This window comes from Andrena cerasifolii, chromosome 15 (genome assembly GCF_050908995.1).
Source record: "Andrena cerasifolii isolate SP2316 chromosome 15, iyAndCera1_principal, whole genome shotgun sequence".
Lineage (NCBI taxonomy): Eukaryota > Metazoa > Arthropoda > Insecta > Hymenoptera > Andrenidae > Andrena > Andrena cerasifolii.
Window position 1 is genome coordinate 3,924,718 of NC_135132.1, and position 18,225 is coordinate 3,942,942.

The 18,225-nt window shown below is 36.3% G+C and overlaps 1 protein-coding gene across 3 annotated transcripts in view; it reads left to right on the forward strand.

The window, feature by feature from the left end:
• Hnf4 (Hepatocyte nuclear factor 4) overlaps positions 1 to 18,225 on the forward strand; it is a 94,934-nt gene that overhangs the window by 8,960 nt on the left and 67,749 nt on the right. Inside the window, exon 1 of one of the 3 annotated variants that reach the window (XM_076828253.1) lies at positions 4,380 to 4,889. The exons of the other annotated variants lie outside the window; for them this stretch is intronic. Within the exon in view, the coding sequence (XP_076684368.1) occupies positions 4,877 to 4,889 (13 nt within the window). The 5' untranslated portion in view covers positions 4,380 to 4,876. Of the gene's footprint in view, positions 1 to 4,379; positions 4,890 to 18,225 lie in introns of those variants that run through there. 3 annotated transcript variants of the gene reach the window in all.

Here is an 18,225-nt window from a genome sequence, read left to right on the forward strand (position 1 = left end):
CTCGGATGTCATTGAAGTCCCTACGCTCGGACTAGATGGATTTTTGCTACTGGTTTCTTTTCTTCAAAACCGCAAAACCTCAAACTTTGGGGTCATTTTTTTAGGTGACCCCATCTGATTTCGAAGTTAATAAAAGTGGTATCAATAAATTCGTCTTGACGAGACCTTCCCAATGGTGCATAGCAATTGCCGCACGTGGGGCAGTCACCGCCTTAGAGATTTAAAATCGTCCTTTCTGGGTGGAGACCAATATTGGGGCAGGGGGCGTAATTTCAATGATTCTTAAGTTAATGTAAACGTAGATTATTAGGATCCTTATCAGGACTTATCGTGGCATTGCCATTGTTTATATAATGAACACGAGCACAGTACCAGTAGCGACACCTATCCAGTTGATAGTTGAGTGCAAGCGTACCCAGATAATTCTTGAACTTTATTTCCTCCACTAACGAAGTCTCCTATGAAAAAAATTATATTATTTTTATACAAGGAATCGATTCCTCTTCGACTGTGCTACTAATTGAACCCATCAGCCTAAATTTTTCTTGCTGAAAATTTAGGGACATTCTGGGGACTAACCTGACTGTTTTGAAGAACAATGTATTTATAAGCCATGGAGTCTGCAGAATCACGAAAATATGTTACTCAAGTGAATTCTATATATGTAGTAGACTGAGAATAGAAATTATATTCTCAATAACAAGTCTGTTAGATTGAGATCATGAAGGTCGTGACTTAATAATCAGCTGAATTTTTTACTTGGTTAAGTGTAACAAAACAAAGTCTCCAGAAAATGTTTAGCTCGCTTGGGGAATACCCTAAGGGGAAATTAATGGTTATCCAACGACGCCCTTTTGAATTTCGAAATAATTCACTGTCATCGTCCTTTCAATTACGTATCATTTTTTTTTTGTAAAACTCCATTTAGAAGCCACTTGTGATGTTAAATAAAAACCAAAACAATTTTATTTAAATAATTTTTATAAAAAAATTTTACCTATCGTCAAACAATTACAAATTTTCCTAAGAATAATTAGATTAATTTTTGTTTTATCTACCACATATAAAATTTTTAAAACGGATCTGTTAATCGCAGCTGCGAAGTGGAATTTTTATATTTCTTGACCTGGATGTGTTGAATCGTCATTCAACCAACTACAGAGGCTGGAATTTTTTCACGATAAAATGTCAACTTGTACAAAAAATTATATTATCAACACTAAAGTGGTCTAGGAATGTAGTTTCTTACTATCGGAGCGTAAATTAAGTTATAAATAATTTATGCGCCTGACAGTTACGAGGAGTGGCGGGATAATGTTAAAGCGTTAGTATTTTTCTCTGCAGAAGCATGCGCTTCTTATTACGATATGAATCACATCACTGTTTCATGTCCAATCTCAGGTTTCTTTGGTCTTGACGCAAATCGGTTGATGCAGAGATGCCACTGAACGATTCGAAATGTCATTCCAGAGCGCTCTGACGTAATATCCTGCGATTTTCGTTGCCCGTAATCTCGCGATGGGACTCAGTTTATTCTTATTACAATGCAAAACGAGCGAAGTTATTGAATTCTTGGAGGATTTCATATAACTTCGATCCCGCTTTGAGGTAAACTGGATCGAACTGTGAATCGAAGAAATGGTTTGAATGGTTAGAAACTCTAATTTAAGAAGCATTAATTTCACTCGAAAGTGCGTGAAAAATAGACAGTGTTTATAAATTTTTTTCTTAAAAAATAAACGTTGTACACAGTTCTGGTTCTGAACGTATATTTAATAATATTTTACTAACACTTTTACGCCGTTGCATTAAAAAGTGACAAATATTTACTATGTTAGAGGTGCTCGTGTGCACTTTAAAAAATTCTGCCCTCACGGTTACCACGTTGGCGCCCGTTGTAGTCGTCGGAAATAAAAGAACCTACTTTTATTTAGTCGTTCATTAGTATTGAAGATAAAAAAAATGGCGACCACCCATTGAAGGAGAAAATTTCATTTTTAACTAATTTTTTTTACTTTGATCTGTTATAAAAGATCTGTTATAAAAATATTGCTGATATATTTATAATTCCGTTGGGGACAATCAGTGGCGCACTCAGGATTTAAATTTGCGGGAGCCGAGTTGAACGGATAAAAATATTTTTAATGCAAATTCAATAAAATTCATTAGGCGATTATAAATATTTTTTTCACAGAAACAGTTTTCTTTTATTTTTGCAAAGCCTCTACTTTGGGGGGTGCCGGGGCCCCTGGGCCTCTGGGTGCGTCACTGGGAACTATAAAGGCAAGTTTACTGTTTTCGATATTTTAATTTTTAGCTGACTTTTGTGATTAGTTACTCCGCTTCTGAGGCTTACGAGTTCGAGAGGGTTGGCAATAGGGTTGCCACCTTTTTTTTAGGGGGGGGGGATATAGTATTTTTGTGGAATCTCGAAAAAAATATAGTATTTTCAGAGAAATTTAGGAAAATAAAAAGTACAGATTCATTGTTTTATTTTACTTACATTTCCAAGTACATTTGTTGTTAGATTGTGCTTTTAGTATCAAGGAATTATTCTTCCCAAATAAACTATAAGAGTTCCGGCATTCTATGTTCGTATTAATATAAACTAATAGCTGATTTTTTTTAAATCTAATTGTAGCTTTATTTCTTTCGTGGCATTATTTAATATTCACATAAGAACAACTTATTGTCAGACATCGACAGCTAACCTAAGCTGGCCATGCATAGAGACTCGCTGCAATTAGGTTAGTTTAGTTAGGAAGATAATTATATATTTTTTTAAATAACTATGAAGCGAAAAAATATTATTTTGGTATTCTACTATATTTTTCAAATCCGGGGGTGTCGGTACACCTAACATAAAATGGCTATTAAAACTAATACTAATATTACCTATTTTATCAGAATGAACCTGATATGTTCGGAATTTTATGCTGATTCAGAAAAACTGGTCGATATTTGCTTTAACACAATATTTGCTGAGAATCGTTTTGAAAACTGAAGTGATAACAGCTGACCATCCCTTCCGAGGTGCTGGGAGAAATGGTCCTCGTCGTTGGTCCTCTCGTTAGCTTTGAAACGAAGGGTTAACATGGCCAAATCCTTTTACTGCATTGTTCCTTAATACTTCTAGTACCTTATTAAACAAAAATGAACTCAGAGGTATATTTTAAATACCATTGCGTACACAACAATTTTATAAAAGAGGTTAAACCATGCCATAACCTCTACTTACCTTATATAACCTATAAATCCAAAAAAGAAACACAGAAGGAAGCGCAATGAGGTTATTCATTCAACTGTTTGGCTCCTACACTGAATTCCACTTAATCCTGATCCGTTCCTCATTTCACAAACTGAATCTGTCCCTCTGTGTGAAATTGACACAGCGGTAAAAGATCGATGAAATGACAAGGTAAACAGTTATGTTTCGATATTATTTTATTGAAATTGACGAGTTAACATTTACATCTTAGATATATCACAACTTTCGCATAAAATAAAACGATGTGCCGGACATACTGCTTGTTTACAAGAATCACAAATAACAGAACAGTATAACTCAGGCCTGCACGGCTAGGCTGTGGCCGGGCAAGAGCGCTCTTCGTGCGCAAAGCGAAGAGCGACGCCGAGAGCAGTTCCCCCACCCTGTGGCCACTAGCTGCCGTAGTATGCGTGTAAACTGTAAGGTGGGTTGCTGACGTTCAGCGGCACTCTCGGCCAGCAGAACGTATCGAATCGGAATGGTTTGGGGGAGCCTTAAAAGTGCGGCATCTATCCCAAATGTCCGGGAGAGACGCCGCACTTCCGCATTTCCAAGTGCTCTGTCGAATGCGACCTATTCTGGCGGAGAAATATTCCACAGAGTTCCTTTAACGTATTACAAAAATTAAATCACGAAGAACTATGAATTTTTAACTACTGCGATAGCAAAAATAAACTCGACGTATAACTACTGAGGCAAAGTGCGGTGGGCTTATCTCGAAGACTAGCAAAATCTTTAAAAGTAACAGGAGAAACACGTTCTTCTTTATTAATCTGATCTAAACCAACAGCCTAAAGCAAATAAAACGGACAGTGTTGTATTTTATTACCGATAACCCTGAAATACCGAAAGCGCGGCATCTCTCCCATAATTACCCAATACAGAATGGTACATAGACAAGCAAATTGTCCTGCACCTTAACGCGCTCTCGTGTACAGAATCCGAAATATAACAACTGCGCCAACTCTCCTGCCGTACCGACACACCCGACTTTACCCTAGTGCAATTTACCGAAGTGTAGCACGCTACTACATAATACAGTACGGGTGGTAACCCCAGTTGACAAACGGAGTCAAACGACAGAATCAGCCCCTGAACTCCGCGGAGTCTCCGGCCTCCCACTCCGAGTCTCTCCGATGACTTGAGTTATACCCACTCTCAGGGTTCACGTAGACTCTAGCCATCCCCACTCCGGGCTCGCGAGCCGAGCGCAAAACGCGTCAGCTGCTTGCCAGTCGTCTCCGCGACGTTGGTAAGGATATACTACTGTACATGTATATTTTCACTTTTCGGGCGACGGTGCTTTCGTACCTAACCACCATCCCTCGTCTATGCGCTCCAAATTCACCACCTCGGTCCTCGCTATCCGCCCACCCGTGCCCCGTGACCGTCGGACAACAGTGTGCCACTGACGTTCCACGTAATTACGCAATTAATCCCGCGGCGCGTTGCAGCGTAATTCGCCGCGCACTGTCCTGGTGATAAGAACGATAATGGAGGCTACCTGCGAGAAGCTCTTTCTGGGAGCGATCGGGAGGAACGGTGGAGAGCGGGCGATCGCGGACCAGCGCGCCTGATCCACGGCTATCCATCGTGTCCGTTGCCGAAATGGGACTGGCAGGTAATTGTGTTTACCCGACGACGGCAGCGCGCTCTTTCCTTCTGTTTCTGTTCCCCGAGGCTCTCCTATGGGTGTCCGCTGGCTGCTGTGTAGATCACCACCACGTGACAATAATAAAGCGGCGATAGATAAGCTTGTTATCGCTCTCTCTCTTCTTCGAGCATTATCGAGGAACCCTCGATCGTTCGTTACAGCGTGCTCGCCTCCGTCTCGATGTCATCGCGAGCTACGAGACGCTGATTTCCGAACGTTTCTCGTTTTGGTCGTCGCTTGTTTTTTCTTCGTTGTTTTGCTTAAATTCCGGGAGATTTTCCGTCGATCTCGAGACCGGGACAGATATCGACTGTTTATGCGGATAGACGTGAGTTTCCATCGTTTTTTTTTCTTTCCACGTTATCTCCGGCTCTCCCCTCTCTTTGTTGATGCCCCCCCCCTCCCCCCCACTTTGGCCGGTTAGCGAGTTAGCGGAACGGTTTAAATTGCTTCGAAATTAAATGGAGCTTCGACGGTAGCTTGCTGCATAGGGACTTTCAGCTGGATGCTTTTTTCTTTTATTGAAATCTAAGTGGAACTGATATGCGGGATCTATTTATGGGACTCGAAACGTTCGATTTGTAGAATGAGACGACTGGACAAATCCGCATTTACTTGTGGAATCTTTCCGCAATATAGTGCTGGTAATTATAATGAAATATTGTGCAGTTCTGTTAGCGCTGGAACTACCAGCAATAATTAATGTATACGTATTTCTAGCAAACTAGTCACAGTGACTGGTTACTTATAAAATACGTTGTGCAAGGAAAATAAACGTTTATTCATATTGTTTTAATTTTTATATTGTTAATAAATATATACATATTTATACTACTTAGAAATACAATTTTTTTTTTAAAAATGGTAAATTTGTTGTTAGTGAAGACGCACACATATTTCTCTTATCGCAAGATTTATTGGTTTTATTATTTTTGTAATATCCAATTTGCCACCACTTACGTTTTTTCGAATTTTTTGTCGTATTTGCGAAATTCTATCTAACGAAAAAAAATGTCACGGTGACTGGTTGCGGTATATATGTATGTAACTTTGAAAAGGGTGGGGGAAAGGGGAGGGCAAATGATAAATTTAATTCTTTAGATATTGTAATAAAAATCATGAAGAAAATTGTGAAACGGAAAGTCATGGAGTAATTTTTTAAAATGAAAATTTAAAACCAGTCATTTTGACTCACGATGGTAGTAGTAACTGAGTCTGGTGGTTGACTAGAATTTATTATTATCGTCGTTGTGTAAATATTATTATCATTATAACAGATTATTATTATTACATAATGTCTGTTTTATTCGACATACAAAAAGTGGGAAACTTCGTAAAAACCATTTAGTAAGCATGTAGTTCCCTAAGTTTACCTTAACCAAATAAACAGCGCATTTCCAAACCGTTTTAAATATTATTTTAAAAAAAAGTGAAGATTAAAGGTTTCCGTGGTATCCTTGAATGTATATCTTCATTTATAATATTCAAAGCGTTTTTTCCGAGCAAAAGAACAATTTGCAAATATGTCACTGTTCGCAATATATTTGCAATTCAACAGAATTTTACTTTAATGCGTTTTATATCGATTTTAAATAATACATTGGTCTTAATGAACGCATATCTTTGATTTAAATTCATTGTTTGCGGCGTGAAATATATTGAGGAAATATTGATGGGAATTGTCGAGGAAGATAACCGAAAATATGTAAGAATATCGGGAATGTTTGGATCATAGGAATCCATTCTCCATTGCAGCACTGCAGAAATAGTAATAAAAGGGCCATTTTAAGTCAGAAAAAAATTTTAAATCAGGGATGCCGAGTGGTTAAAAGTTTTAAAACAAGATATTGTTCGCCAGACTCAATAGGAAGGTCGAATTTTTATTTATTTGTTTCTCAAGTGAGGGAAAATGGTGGACAAATCTTTTCCAACAACTAGCGCCATCTGCCAGACCAATAAATAAGATTCAAATTACACCTCCGGAAAAAGTTGTGTATTAATGAAAGTCATTCTGTAAGAGCAATTTATCAAACTGTACTTCCTTTTAACGCTCGACACGTCAGATTACGGTATTAATAATGACAAAGTCCATTAACCGCTACATCATAACATTTAGATCAAAATTAACAAGAGAGAGAGTAAGTATATTCATGTCTTTTTCAGAGTTTCGACACCTGTTTATTAGCTTCCAAGAATTTTTCGCCAAAGAATCTCAAAATTAATATGTTGTATCATATCAGTGACTAATAATATATTTTTAATGTTTATTACCCCCCCCCCCCCTATTATGGTCAAAATATCTTTATATCAATTTTTTGCTTGAGTTTCATTGTATGATTTCACGAGGGGTGATTTCTAATACTAAGATACTTCACGGATAAAAATGGCAGTTTTCTTAAGTTCGTGTTTGTTAAATTGGAAACCCTTTGAAAATGAGCTTATCGACTACCGGATATTGGGTAATTTATTTCGAGCATTCTTTCATATTACACCAGTACCTATTATGAAAGAGTGTTTAAAGCCATCTGATTATAATCAACTTCACGGTAGATCGGATTTCAACAAAAAATAATAAATATAACTTTCACTTTTAACGACCTGAATCGTCAAAAAAATATTTTCTATGGTAGTACCCAAATTGAATAACACAATCGTGAACCATGTTGTTAAAATCTTTATGCAAGATTATTCACTATTGCCAGCTAACAAAAAATTGTATAAAAAAAAATGGAAATATTTGTTAATCAGCAATGGATCATTTTCCTAATGTTTTCTTTCTGATTATTTTCGAGCTCCGGATTCGCAATTCTGCGTTTGCGTAAAGTCACACAGGAACGAGAAAAATACGAAAAAACTGTACATGTAGCGCTTGTTTTGCTGGATTCGACGCGTTCGCTTCTTAAACCGCGTCGTTCCTGTGTAAATCTCGAGGTTATGTAATCGACCCAGTTTGGGTGGAATTAATGCATCGCAATAAAGATTTAGCGAAACAGCAGTAACAAAGTTATAACGATGCCGGCGTATTAATAATTCTTGAACAATGTAGAAAGCTGTGAAACAATATAACAATGTAAAAATAATGGAATAGTTCGACGTAATGAAAAATAATTTATCGCTGTGAAAATGGACAATAAATATATGCGAAAGGGATCGTTTTATTTTTAGCTTGAGTCTCTCTTATATTTTGTGGGATACAATGTGAACGTGGAGTGTTGTGCTTATTTATTGGGATTATTAGGACATTTTGTGGCTTGCAATACAGTTTTAAAATTTTCTTAACGATTTGCACGATTGCTTGAGTATAAATTGGGTAATTTTGGGAAATCAAATTTGTGGGAATGTTATTATGCATTTTATTATAATTCCCATGAGTGTATATTCATTTCATTAATTAGTTTGAAACCATACATAAACTCTGTATAGGTACACGATGGTCGTTAATTATTGTTAATTAAATGTAATGTAGAACGAGTAACAAAATCTGTCAAGAAAAATTATAAGAAGTTCTATTACCCATTCAAAATTTTTTTAAGCTTGGTAAAAGGTGAGCTAAGCTTCTACAGGATGCTTAAAACTTTGGGGATGGAATGTTGGAAATTTTTAAGTCCCATATGCACGTGTATTAATCCATAATTTTTTGATTTAGTAAAAATGTAAAATCATAGTTTTATATTTTCTTAAAACCAGCACAAAAACAGTGTTAAAGGCACATTGTTAGAGAAATGATGTGCCACCTAAAATAAGTGTATCATTGGCCATGGAAAGTGAAGGGAATTGAAATTAATCTAAGGCAAATTTTTAGCAAAAATAAAAGTAGGTCCAAGTATTTCAGTAGCTGCATATTCAACACGAATGTACAGAATTTATAATAAAATGATTATAGCAACGATATATCTTGATAGTGAAATTACGAAATTCAGTGAAAAATTGAACGCTGAACTACTTAAAATTACCATAATGAAATTTGATATGGTTGTGAATTCTAAATTACTATCGTCGAAAGAACAAAGTTCTTCAAATTAGAAAGAAGAAAGAAATTGTTTGAATATGCGACGGAAAATATTGGGCATTTAAAAACGTAACATTACAAATTAATATCTGGGGGTAACATAATTTTATATTTGACAAATCGTTGTGATAACGTTTTGGTTACTGGGGACTATCTTCGAGCGTTTCTGTGTTTGCGTATGTTAATGCGGTTCTCAGAGGACAAACGGAAGGGAAGCCGCGAATTAACAAGTAAAAGAAGCTTTTAGCTAGAAGAGCTCGCCATTAATTATTAATACTGTTAGCTCGTCGTGCAAACGCGTTTCTGAAAAACATACAAGGAACACTCGTTCCCGCCTCACTTCTGCTTTCATTTTATTTTTCGTGTCTGCTTTTCGACGGAATTTACGCGAGAGTCAGCATTTAAAAGAACAAAAAAAAAACAATTCTAAATTAATTATGTTCCTATTTTGCCGTAGTTAAAAAGATATTAGAATTTTGAAGATTCATAAATAGATTTTCAAAACATTGCATTAAAATGATTTCTAATATTGCAATTCGAATATTTAAAATGGTTTATTTTTTTGGTTTTAATGAAGCGGATGCCGTGTGCGGGAAGTTAGTAGTCGCTTTTCTTAACCATACAAGTCAAACGCCTATGGGCGTTTTACGCACGGACTGAAGCATTGATTCAATGCATGTGTTTGACGTATTTGAAGAATTCAAAGGGATCAAGGTTTTCATTTATACAAAAAATAGGGATAAATTAATCGTATAAACCTCGTGTAGCTATTTAAAATCTATACTACTATTATATAAAATTGAAGTTGCATACTTTGAAATGCGGGTTCTCTGTAAATATGAAGATCGCGACGCGACCGCCAGGCGGCGACCGGGCGCAGCGCTTCTCGCTTGCGAAATAGCACCGCGGAGGGAATAACTGGCCGAGGGCTCTCGAATTTACAGATTGCAGATTACAGATTATAAACTAGTCACGCTAATATTTTGAGCAAAGCCGAGGCGGAGACGCTAGTTTAATATAAATCTCATCATCAAGTTTTTATGAGAGTTAATAGTAAATAAGTAATTTGTAAGTTAAATAATTTTACTAACTTTTGAAATTTGAATTCTTCATAGCGCAAAAATGCATGATAATATGTCATTACCCTTCCTAAACGCATTTTATTATAGTATAATGCAAATAACTATTGTTGTTTTATTAAAAAAAAAATTATATTTCACTCGTCGAAATATTATACAGTTTTCCAAGTTGAAAATATAGAATATCACTTACTGCTTCAATTACGTCACAAAAACTAAATATAGAAGTTTTATTTCTCTTGAAATTCAGGTTTCATGAAAACTCGTAAACTGAAAATTTCAATTAGCTACATTTGATAGCCTCGAACATTTAACCACAATTGTCTGATGTTATTTAAATTACATTCAAGGCACCAAAGCTATATAACTCTGCTTTCAAAGAGCCCTAATATTTTTTACTGCGAAAACTTATTTTTTCTTGCATGTTAAATAGAAGAGGAGTACAAAAGACAGACCCTCGTAATAATTCATAAGTAATCGTTGCTTTATGATACCTACTTATGCTTATTATTAACCCAGCAAAATATCTCGAATGTTTCCTTACATTCGGAATATTTTTGTAAGAAGCTGTCCAGATTTCATGCGTTGCTATGTAATAGCCTGACTCATTTACCAACATTATCCTTGCTTTCACTTTTCGGCGTAGATCTCTTACATTTGGAAACAACTTTTTATTAGCAATTAGGCAACATTCGAAATATCACGGGAACGGAGGCGTGCAGTTTATTTTGTCAAAACAAAAATTGGATTCACTCTTCATGAGGCGTTCCAAGAAGAATCAAGATGCACTAAAAAAATTGAAATAAGTAATTTTAATGTATTCTAATTGTTAACCCTTAAACTCCCATAGACAACATAGCAAAAAAAATCTAATTACTGTTTCCATGCCCATATTATATGTAGATGAGATTAAAATTTACATTCTTATCAATGCATAATATTTACAACATTGTTTTATGATTCCATTACCATTAAACTGACACTTAAAACAAATTTAATATTTAATAATTAACCCTTATACAATGGTAAATAAAAGTGATATAATAATTACTACAAAACCTAATATTTTAAAGTTCCTTCTTTGAATCTGCCAAGCCTTTGGAGATCGAAATGTCCAAAAAATTTGGTCCCTACTTCGTCGTTAAATACTGGGAGAAATTTCGAAAAGGCGCGTGAAACCTCGTTAAGGAATTCTAGCGGTTCCATTAAAAACTGCTTATACGAACTCGCTTTGGCGATTACGTTGTCTGAATCATCAATAAGAATTTCCATAAAAAGTTGTTCTTTTCAGTTGAAGGACACCAGACAGTGCAGCTATCAAGTTTTGTTGACGTCGAATTCTATGAAAATCTATGCTCTTATTCGAAATAAGCCAGAACAGACGCGTCCTTTCAAAACATGTTATATAAAGCTATTCTGGGATTATTGTCTCAGAATACATAGTTGTTCTCTGCTTTAGGAGTGGCGTACATATTCTTCTCTGATAATGTTTAAAAATATTAAAGTGTTCAATCATTAGGTACTTTTAGAAGAAATTGTTCATTGTTTTCTGTGCCACATTATTATGGCCAGCGGCGGTGGCCACGATGGAAACACCGGTTCTCGTTCGATCACCGAAGTTAAACATCGTGGGGCGTGTAGCGGGGAAAGATGGGTGACCATTTTTCTCTCCTGGTGGGTGCGTCGCTTGCTGCTGGCAACCTTACGGGTAGGTAATAGAAAAAAATAGCACAAATAGCAAAAATTCCTTACGGCGATATCCCATCGATTCAAGACGCGGTCTTTCTTTCATTAAATGCTCACTCCATCTTGCTTTGGTTTCAATGCTGCTATAGAGAGAAACTCTTCTGAGGCGCAGCGCGCCAGTTGGACCTTGAAATAAACCGACAACTATCTGTGCTAATATTATTTATTTCTTCGTTTAAATAAATGAGAAATGCTTGATTCGTACTGTTGCGTCTCGTCTTTGGGTCATATTTAATGAACACGACACTATTTTAACAGTGTATAATTCTATATTGATGATCTGTTAAAATTCTGCGAGTTACTATTGCTAATATGTCGTAACTGTTTCTATTCGACATTAAGAGTTACAGTTATGAGATTTAATTAAGGAAAGAAGATCAATATCAAATCAATTATCATTGAAAAGGTTGAGCCCGCAAAATAAAATGACTGAGTATATTTAGATACAAAGTGAAATAAATAGTATGGGTGATCAGCATACAAGCTCTGATAAAAAATTATCACTGAAACAACTTGACGTAACTACAACGAGAATTATTTTATGCAATGGTACATAGTCATAAATATTGCCGTTTATTTACAAAGTGCAAGATGAAGAAATAAAACTGTCTCCAAGGAAAATTATTCAATAATCCCAAATTATATTAAAAACTTCTGATTAATCTCGAGTTTTAGGATAAAACTGAATTAAAGCTCACTTCTGTGTAATACAGTAAAGGGAATATGCTCATCGCAACTTTATGTATATTGTGACAAAAATAGTGGTGACAAATTTTTTTTTACATACAGTATTCTCTTGTTATAAATTCAATTGTTATCATCGCCATTTCTGGCACTTATCAGAAACTGATACTTAATATTAAAAAACGAAAAAAAAACGCGATAACTTTAAGGGCTGCTCCCCCCCCCCCAGAGTGAATTTCCCCAGAAAAAATTTGCTCCTTGCATACTTCAATATGCTCTACATTAAAATTAGAACAAATTCTACAAAATTAGAATTTTCGGGTTGGGGACGTTTCCTTGTTAGTTGGAACACCCTGTATATAGAGCATGGTACATTATCTTTGATACATTGGAAAGCATAACGACATTGGGTATGTGAAACAACCCTTTCCTTAATAATTAATCCTTTAATAATTAAGATTTACGATTCATCTAAAAAAAGCATTGAGTAGATTTGAAATGAGGGGTTGCCTTTAAAGTCTCAATAAGCAGAAAATGTTCGATTTTTAATTTTAGGGCTGTTTTTTCCATTTCCACACACCAGTCTGAGGAGTTATTTTTATTTCTTAATTTTCTTATTGGGCCAACAGATGGCGGTGTCCGGGTCCTGGTGTTCTTTTATTTTGTCTGATGCAGAGTGCCATTTAGTGTCTTTATTATTTTTCTCTTCTTCTTGAGCTAAATAATGGTCGCTACGTGTTTGCCGCGGGACGAGTGAACTTCGTAAACCTAAATACCTGTATATATTAACATTTCGTGGCCACACGGGGTGCGTCGCATCCTAAGGGCCATTTTCATTTTCAAACTACAAATATCATCATACGAAAATTTAGATTTCTAGAAAAAGACTACCAGGTCATGATTGTATGAACATTGCGAATGTACAATTACCACTCAGAAGGTGAAAGATTCAGAAATATGAAAATGGTAACTCAAAAATGACGCTGGGTTACAGTGAACCCCATGTGACATAGTTGTATCTTAACCTGGCGTTGGTAAGGTGGGGAAATGTAACAAGAGTAGTAAGGTGGAGTCCCACAGACCCCGCAAATAATTTAGTGTGTTATAGAAATCCATATCTTTAATTAAATTTTTATTACCCAAAAATTACTTGACTAGTTAAACATCTTTAATTTTCAACAAAAATATACTCTTCGTAGCTTATATAATGAACAAACTAAATAACACTGCCACGCGGTATTAAAAATTTATACTCATCTTAAAATCTTTGGGATCTGTGAGACCCTTAGAGCCCGAAACTGTCGCCAACATCGTGCGAGAGAGAAGGAGACACTTTCTCGATGGTGCGAGCGAGAGGGGTAGAGGGACACCCAATCGCTCGCAATGCGCATGCGCCGGTGTACACCTCTCACTCGCACCAGCTCGCACATGTCTTTCTCTCTCGCGTGATGTTGGCGACAGTTTCGAGGACCCCAGACATAAGGCAATGAGACCTCCAGTCTAGTACATGCTCTAAGGTGAGACCCCACTTTACCAACGCCGGGTTAAGTAAGAAATCCATGTATGATTTTGACGTTTCGAGAACACCTAGTCTGCACTTGGCAGGCATTTTCTACTTACTGAAACAGGGAACTATCACTTCTCACATTTCACAAAACTGTGACCAAGTAGTACCCATCAATTTTAATACTATTAATAGTCATAACCATTAACTATATTTATTTGTCTGGCAATATTGCAATATTAGTTGCTACCAAAAAATCGACAAACTACTACCAATTCCAGATGCTCTCCTATTTAAGTCTCATAACGTTAACATTCAAACCATATTAAGTGGCTGATATTTGTTCATTTTTAATATTTTTTTACCATTATTCGAAACATTATTCGACCATGAACCCTCGCAATTCGACTAACTGCAAACATACTAGCAGGACATCTATTACTCTCACTCCTAGCTAACTCATTAAATAATTTTTTTAATAATTATACCATTTATAATTATTATTCAAAATATACTATTCATCCTAGATATCTCAGTCGCAATAATTCAATCATGCGTATTCTCCATTCTAAGAACCCTGTATACTTTAATGAATGAAACTATGACAATTTCTAACCACCGATTCCACATAGCAACAATTAGACCATGACCTATACTAACATCAATTAATATCATAAACACTTTCATAGGAATAATTTTACTCTCCCACCTAAAAATAAAATTCTTACTACTCATAAGAATAATCACATTGCAGGCTTATTTTAGAGCTAAATATCTAAGCGATATCGGGAGCTTTTCTATTTTTTTCCCCTAGATTTATTTTACACTCGAAAAACGAGCGATTTTTTGCCAAACATCGATGCTTCAACTCTGCACAGCCGCCATTTTGTCTCAAAACAATTTTTCCAAATTCAGGCCTGACAGCGCATAGATAATTTCATATATTATCTTAAAGAAATCGAATTTTTAATTTCTCATGATCCTGCACCGAGCTACGGTTGTCGCCGCAAAGCGCCTAAAAAAAGGATATCCCTGGCATCCCCTATAACTCACAAACCTTCCAATACTTTTAGCCAGAAAAAATACTGAAATATCCGTGAGATGTGCTCTTTCCAATAGACCAATGTTTAATAATAAAAGTTTCTCAGTTTTTCTAGAAAAAATTCCCAAAGAAGCACGTTGCTTTGACCGTTCTAGCTAGGCCTCCACCTTAATCGGTAGCAAAGGGCTGCCCTCCATGGTCGTACAATTTCCCCCTAGGTTTTCCCTGGCCGAAAGCAGTGTGTTAGGGCGTTTTTAGAACATCAGCGAATCTCGTTAAGTTCGATTAGGTAAATTTCGTGGGATTTGAACGGAAATGGTATCCGGTTGGCAAGCCCGGAATCCACTGGTTCGTACGGTTGCGTAATATAATGGGCCACGCACGCGACGTCTCTCTATTTCTCTCTCTTGGTTACTCCTCGAATGCAATTTCCTCCCTTTCTCTCTCTCTGCCCGGCGCTGCCCGCCTCTTTCCCTCCGCGGCTTTCGCAATTCATGTTTAACACCGTGGATGAATGAATTTGTCACCTGAGTCCTCGGGGTGCCAACGCCGAGCGCGGACGAAACGGGGAGCCGGGAATGACGGACGGGCGAAGTGGAAAGTCGGGAGAGGCGTGTTACTTAATAGGAAATAATTGAGAAATAAAACGAGAAGCGATCGGTCGATTATTTCGTAACGACAGGCTATTTCTAGGCCGCTTATCGAAACCGGCCGATCTGAACGTGGAAATCGGCGATCGGATTTGGGACCTCCTTTTCGCCGTTTCTTATCTACTCCGCGAACCTGATCGCGAGAGTATAGGCCTGAGTTCAGTGGGCCAGTGCAGTTGAAGACTGACGAAAGGGGCGTACACGTTGGTCTCCCTACGTTGGAATTTTTTAAAACAAAACCATTAAATATATTTGCTTCCAGCTTTGTGGCTTTATTTTGCCAATCTTCAGAGAGTATGACCAAAAAAATTGTATGCAAAAATAGTGGTTATTTCACCACCCCGAAGGGGTTGATTAGGGAAAATCCTGAAATTGGTTTTTAGGTATTTATGTGGGTAACCTTTCGAAGTAAAAACCAAGTTGATAAGAGATTTTGAGCAATCCGTGAAAACACATTTCAACCCTTTTCACCCCCTTATGGGTTCATTAGGGAAAAATCGTGAAATTGGTTTTTAGACATTTGTGTGGGTGAGCTTTGTGAGTAAGAAGGAAGTTGATATCTAATCGGGGCTAAGAAATATTAGGGAGTCCGAGGAAATATATTCTGCCCCTTTTTACCCCTTTGGGGATGGAATTTCCAAAAATCCTTCCTTAGTTAATTTCTCGTTCCTAGGTTAAACGGTTTGAGCTGGGCATTGATTGGTCAGTCAGTCTTCTTCTTATATATATATAAGAAATTCTACGAAAAAATTACCAAATGTTCTTTAAATGTTGCACTTTTACGTGCAAAAAGTTCTGTAAGAATATATGCTTCCGTTTTAAAAAAAAAATTCACAAATATTCGCCTTTTTTCGGCCGCCTGACTAGATATATATATCTTTTTTTTAAAAATTTTTTTTTTTTAAAAACGGAAGCATATATTCTTACAGAACTTTTTGCACGTAAAAGTGCAACATTTAAAGAACATTTGGTAATTTTTTCGTAGAAAAATATTTACGTTTATAATAAAATACCAACCCACATCCAAGACGCCTTTTTAAAAATTTGCTTTTGCGGTGACCACTGCCATTCGGAACCAGATTAACTAAAATCAAATACAGAAAAAATTTCGTTAATATATTAATGTATCCTCAGATTGACGGAGGGAATTTTCCGAAATTTTAATTTAAAACAAAATGGCGATTATTTAAAGTTGAAATCCTGATTTTTTCGTGCGAATATCACGCGAAAAGTCTTCTCGGATGTGGGTTGTTATTTTATTATAAACGTAAATATTTTTCTACGGAAAAATTACCAAATGTTCTTTAAATGTTGCGCTTTTAAGCGCAAAAAGTTTTGTAAAAATATATGCTTCCGTTTTTTAAAAAAAAATTAATTCACAAATTAATCGTAATTATTTAGTGTCAACTAAATTGCGCATACTGTGATATAATACAGCACTGTGGAATCGAAAGTTTCTATTACCTATTTAGTATAGCCAGTAATGTGACAAATTAGATTTTGGAATGAATGTACCTACTTCATTTTCTGGTGCATGTTACATGACGTAAAAATATATTTATGTTAACGTACCGATTAACTCGAAGACACTTGGCACGTCTTTGCGAATATTAGTTTACTAGCCTTGATCTAATTCTAATCTCCAGTCTGATAGGAACCCTGAGTCAATGATGTTTAATATTTATACAAACTGTTCCACGAAAGCCATTCAAACATTCTACGGGTATCAAATGATCGAGAAATGCAATGCAAAAGAAAGGAAACGAACCAAAAGATAAATCGCTTCTGAAGAATTTGAACTTTAAGAATTGTTATATACGGCCATTCCACGCAAAATCGATCACTATTTGCGGTCGATATCAGAGAGTTTGTTGAAATTGAAACGAATTAGGTGGTGTTTAAGTCATCATTTCGCTGTTTTTGAATTTCTTTCAAAAATACAAACAGTCAAAGTACGAAATTTTTGCCCATTTTCGCGAAAATAGGCTCTATTCTCCGTGTCATTTAAGAAGGAACCCGTTTCGCGCATGTACAATGAGCTCATTGGCTCCGACAAAGCGTTGGTGGGGGTACAGCCAATAGTGGCTTCTCCCGGCACCAATGAGCGTCCACCTGCGCAGAACCGGTCTAAACTCGTCGGTCGGCAGGTTCCTTCTTAAATGACACGGAGTATTTAAACGAATTTTTATTTCCGAAACGCTCAATCGCGCAGAGTTCCTGCTTTTATTTTAACGGTGAAGAATTTACCTTTATAAATAAATTAATTTTATTAGACTAAATACTTTTTATCGTGCTACGTAACATGCTACCCAAAATTTCGGTGAACATACCTCCAATTTTTCGCGTTACTTGCTTTGACCGAGTTATGTACCTATATCTTATTAGCAAGTCCCCAATCAGTTTATTTATTTCTGTCACCGAATATTTTCTCGAGGCAATATAAATAAAGAAATAGAAAAATCTTTTATAGGCAACCTTGCAGATTTCGGGCATTTTTTACACACGAAAAAGAGGAAAATATTGCTTCTTATAAGACTCTGAAATTATAATACCATAGCTACAGGAATAGTAGTTCCATTTTCATGGAGG